The sequence below is a fragment of the Oncorhynchus gorbuscha genome, unplaced genomic scaffold, assembly GCF_021184085.1.
Source record: "Oncorhynchus gorbuscha isolate QuinsamMale2020 ecotype Even-year unplaced genomic scaffold, OgorEven_v1.0 Un_scaffold_2074, whole genome shotgun sequence".
NCBI classification, from domain to species: Eukaryota; Metazoa; Chordata; class Actinopteri; order Salmoniformes; family Salmonidae; genus Oncorhynchus; species Oncorhynchus gorbuscha.
This window is the reverse complement of record NW_025746670.1, coordinates 19,317-25,000: the sequence shown is the minus strand read 5'-3', so window position 1 is coordinate 25,000 and position 5,684 is coordinate 19,317. Positions and strand designations below refer to the sequence as shown.

The window sequence follows — 5,684 nt, the reverse complement described above, 5'->3', positions numbered from 1 at the left end:
GATACTGATACTGCTACTACTACTACTACTACCACTACTACTACTACTGATACTGCTACTACTACTACTACTACTACTACTACTACTGATACTACTACTACTGATACTACTACTACCACTACTACTACTACTACTACTGCTACAACTACTACTACAACTAATCCTACTACTGATACTGCTAGTACTACTACTACTGATACTGCTACTACTACTACTACTACTGATACTACTACTACTGATACTACTACTACCACTACTACTACTACTACTACTGCTACAACTACTACTACAACTAATCCTACTACTGATACTGCTAGTACTACTACTACTGATACTGCTACTACTACTACATTAACTACAGCAGCTAATTCGGTTCTATGGTTCTATACAACGTGATGAGATAGATGGTTTTTAATAAAGTTAGGGTTGTTTTTCAATTTGTTTGGTCGAACGTTCCCGAATCATTGAATTCATATGTTTTTAAGAAACTATTTTACTTTCGGTTAACACGAGATGTGGTTTTTAAAATTACCTTAATGTAAACCACTTTCATTAAAGCTACCGAACCAAACAACCGGTGAACAAAATATGAATTATAACAATATTACTACTATAAGGTTACTAATAATATCCAATGTATAAATAATAAAAATAATAATTGCAGCGTAATAAATAAAATGATAATAATTTTGTCTTTTTCAATCGTCTGTAAACGAGAGAGGTTCAAATACAGGAATGGTATAAAACGAAGTGGCAAGTTATCAGATGTTTAAATCTATGAACGCTTTTCCAACCTAAACACTCTCCTGCATTAAGCATCTCGACGAAAATAACATCATCAAAGGGGACTACAATTCTCAGAAGAATTCAACTTTAAAGACCAAAACAAATGACCAAAACAAAGAAAATAGCCCCAAGTCAAAAAGCGAGATTTAATGACGGTGAACGAGCGCAAGCCGCGACAGCGTATCGTATCAACACGTTAACACTTGTCTTTCTTTTGGGACATCGGTGATTTACGCATCTTCGATATGAAAACTTTTTTACAGTTTTTAAAATAGCCCCAAAAATAAGGAAACATTTAATTAGGAGTCCGGTGAGAGAAATGCGGTGTGTTTTGCAGTGAAAAGAAGAGCTGTCTGAGAGAGATAGGACTGAATGGGTTCTGGATGGACGCACAGCAGCTACAAGGTCTCATTGTGACTCTTCATATTTTCGGCCTAAAGCCTTATAATGTGTTGTTATATTAGTGACATAGCAGCAATGTCGTATATCCTCAAATTATTTATGTCTATATAATATAATATCTCCTGAACTTCATAAATGTTTTCTAGACGGTATTTTGATTTTCTGTTCTCAATTGAAGTAAACACACACACACACACACACACACACACACACACACACACACACACACACACACACACACACACACACACACACACACACACACACACACACACACACACACACACACACACACACACACACACACACACACACACACAAACCAGCAGAAAAAGTTTCACCCGTCACAGTAAATTCTTTGCCAGCTCTGACGTGTGTGTGATGGCAGAGCATCTCTCAGCCCTGTCGTCTATAGAAGCGCCGAGGCATCCACTACTAGTCTATCACTACACTGCTAGAAACGGCCACTGGCCCGGACACGCTGAGAGGAGAGGAAACGTGATTCGTTCTAGCTTTAGAAACGTGCTCAGTGCCTAATCCGCCGTTAAACTCACCGTGAGAATGTCTGTCGTTTCACATAACGGCGAGTGAGAGGGGACAAGTCTGTACCGGGCCTGTGACACGGTAGACCTTGGGGGTATTACATGGTTTAACCGGGGGGGTATTATTCGGTGTGATTATTAGACTAAAGCAACAAGGTGATATAGGAGACAGGACCGTTACAATCTGCGCTTTGGGTGGTCGAGTTAAATACACTGAAAATGTCAAACAAAACATTGTGGTTATCCTGTTTAACACAAGCTTTATATACAGGACATATAACATATAAAATAACCTTATTATATAAATCATGTATATATATAATCATGTATATATATATATATATATATATATATATATATATATATATATATATATATATATATATATATATATATATCTCACTATTAGACCACAATATGCATTAGCCTACGTTACTATCATTGATAGCGCCGTTGTTTGGTCTCTGCGGTGATATTACTGCGCTGACTTTAGTAATGTAACGTTGTTGGGTTTTTTGTTGTTGTGGAGTTTTAGGTGGATTCAAGGATTTCCTGTCCTATAGGTCAAGTAGCTACAGCTAATTCTGTGAACTCAGAAAAAAAAAACAGAAAAGGCCTCGGTCATATTTAACCCCTTCTTAGATCTGTGAAACGGGAGAGGGGGGTGAGGGGAAGAGGGGGTTATAACCTTTTACCCGAGAGAAAAGAGAGAGTAAAAGAAGGGGGTGGGGGGAGGTGACAAGTGAAAGAGAGAGGAGAGAGACCCCATGACCTCTACTGCTACTGCCCGCCATGTCACGGAACAGAGACCACGTTCCTCCGCCGTGCGTCTCTTCCCCTGCACTACCCACAGCCGGTGTTAAATAGCCGCTTCGTAACCCTCTACTGCTGCCCCTACAACTTTGCCTTCGACAGTATAGCGTGTCCCTGTGGCCGGTTATGAGCCGGTGTTGTTAGCGGACGGCGGGTCAAGTTCAGTGTTTTTTTAAGTCATGCTTTGTTACCACTGGCCCCGGATGTGACTGGGGGCTCTTTCAGTACCTCCTTCCCCCTCCCCTTCCACCCTCCTCCTCCCAACCTACCTCCACCCACCCCGCTCCTCCCCTCACCCTCCTCCCCTCCATCATCCAGGGTTATTGATAAAAGACTCAAAACAGGAAGCAGAAAACACACACCGTGCACTAATACACACGTCACTACACACACACACACACACACCATGATGCACTAATACACACATCACTATACACACATCACTATACACACACACACAAAACAAATCTCCAGCCAAATTATTGATCAAAGTTGGTTGAAAATATAAAGATGCTTAAGTGTTCCTTCTATTTTGGACAACACAAGTTGAAGCCTCTGCATGTGGCATCTCGTCTAGATTAATAGGCTACAGAGGAAAGAGCAGGCATCTCTATAACCTATGGGCACTCGTGTGTTTAAATATCGGTTGACGGAGAGAAGGGGGCAGGCAGCGCTTGGTAAACGGTACTTACTGTGCATCGCAGCGAACGGGTCGTGTTTACAGTGAATCTCCATCGTTGCTCTCACGGCTGGGGGATGGAGGTCCCTACGGTATGAACGTCTTCACGAGGCCCACCGGGTGCGCCCTTCTCCCTCGCGCTCACAACCCCAGAGATGATGGGTGCGTTTCAAAAACCCAAAACACCAAGAAACCGTTAAGCCACGAAGAGACTGGTCCCTCCAAAATAAAAAATAAAAAATGTTATATTTTTTAAATATAATATTATTATTTTTTTAAGTTAACGAATAATACAACAAAAATAAATGTTGTTTAAAAAAAGTATAGAGTTTGTAACTGATAAATAATTGTGTAAGAATATAATCAAAACTCAAATGACTCCGGTTCCTTCATTCGGAGTTCAGCGGGGTTACTCATTCTAACTATCCGGCTTAGGTGCCTCCAAGGCCGGCAGAGAAAACACATCAATCACGGTCCCAATCCCTTCAACAGGACATGTCTGATTGAAAGACGAGTAAGTCCGCAAAATAATTGAATAACGTGAAAGTTGTTATAGAAAAAAATAGACCGAGACCGAAACGTGTTAGTCTATTGCACTCCCCTCGTAACGGAATCTCGGTCGCCTTCTCGGTCCGTTGGTCCTGACCCCTGAACTGTGACTGAACCGGAGAGAAGCTGCTGTCATTCACACGGTGAACACACGGTAAACGCTGCTCTCTCTCACCGGTCTGACTCGAGCCCCCCGTTAGAATCCTTCTTGCCTCCGGTAGGAGAACAATTTGTTAGAAATCCCCGGTATGTTGAGTGTCCAGTTGATTCATCGGCTACAACATTTGCTCCAGCAAGTGACCGTTGGGAAAACAACGTTACTCGTCTCCTCAAATCCTCCGGTTCCAGAAACGCTTATTAAACTCCTTCACTGATGTCGTGGCTTCGGTGAAAGCGCGCGGGGGGGGGGGAGAAACTGGGAGGCACATTTTAGAGAGAGATCGAATTGAAAAGTTTTTTAAAAACGAAAATGAGAGATGGGCACGAAGCAAGTGAAGTTAAATGGCTCATTATGTGAAGCTGCTGTGAAGGGTGTGATTCAGTTGGCTCGTTTTGTCTCTCTTCAAACACACACTGTCCCACATACACACGTAAAATCCCAGGGATGTGTGTGTGTGTGTGTCTGTACAGGAATGTCGCTGTGTGTGGAACAGGGGGAGAGAAAAAAACAGTATTGTTCCTCGCGTAAACGTTCCCACCGTGAGCTCTATTCGGTTAGAAGGTTGAGAGGCTCGCTGCAGCGTGAGGAGCCCACGATTTGCGCACGCCGAGTTTCAGGACCTGCTCTGGTGTGGACAGCGCCCGCGCGCCAGCCCCCTGGTCCTTACCACACCCTGTCAATCAAACCCTTCAACAAGCCAATCACGGGCCTGTGCACCGCTCTGACGTCACGCCCGGCTCCCTGATAGGATCAGGCGGGGGGCCAACCGCTGATTGGTCGGTCCGAATCCTGCGGGTGAACGACTCGCTGTTCGAATTGTCCCATAGACCAATAGGCGGCCTCGCATTGCGGCGGGGTTCGAGACAGTGGGTGATTTTACGTTTCAATTTCAATTACCAAGGTTAAGAACTACTGCCTTTAGAACCTTTTGAAGTAAATTTATTCCTGTCAATATAAACCGGTAAATTAATTGAGTATTACTAAAAAATGAGACTTAGTTGTAGCTAGGCCTATAATGAAAATAGCCTATAAAAACACTATTGAATTAAAAACCCGGGAGTGGTTATATGGGCCTATCCGTTCTCCTCAGACCTTTTAATTGAAAGAAAATATATGCAATCGAAAAGAAGACAATAATGGTATTTGGGAAGTCATTTCATTAACAAAACTCAGTATAAACCAATGGAGAGAAAACATCAACTAGAACACTGATGTATATAGATATACTATTCTAGAATTAGAACAAATAAACTAGAACACTGATGCATATAGATATACTATTCTAGAATTAGAACAAATAAACTAGAACACTGATGTATATAGATATACTATTCTAGAATTAGAACACATCAACTAGAACACTGATGTATATAGATATACTATTCTAGAATTAGAACAAATAAACTAGAACACTGATGTATATAGATATACTATTCTAGAATTAGAACACATCAACTAGAACGCTGATGCATATAGATATACTATTCTAGAATTAGAACACATCAACTAGAACACTGATGCATATAGATATACTATTCTAGAATTAGAACACATCAACTAGAACACTGATGCATATAGATATACTATTCTAGAATTAGAACAAATCAACTAGAACACTGATGTATATAGATATACTATTCTAGAATTAGAACACATCAACTAGAACACTGATGCATATAGATATACTATTCTAGAATTAGAACAAATCAACTAGAATACTGATGCATATAGATATACTATTCTAGAATTAGAA

The 5,684-nt window shown here is 41.1% G+C and overlaps 1 protein-coding gene across 1 annotated transcript in view; it reads right to left on the bottom strand.

Annotated features, from left to right (window-relative positions):
• The window catches only part of pax5 (paired box 5), a 72,733-nt gene extending 67,576 nt beyond the window's left edge, over positions 1-5,157 (bottom strand). Inside the window, exon 1 of the mRNA XM_046338652.1 lies at positions 3,236-5,157. Coding sequence (XP_046194608.1) covers positions 3,236-3,278 — 43 coding nt within the window. The 5' untranslated portion in view covers positions 3,279-5,157. The remainder of the gene's footprint in view (positions 1-3,235) is intronic.
• Between the last annotated feature and the right edge of the window lie 527 nt (positions 5,158-5,684).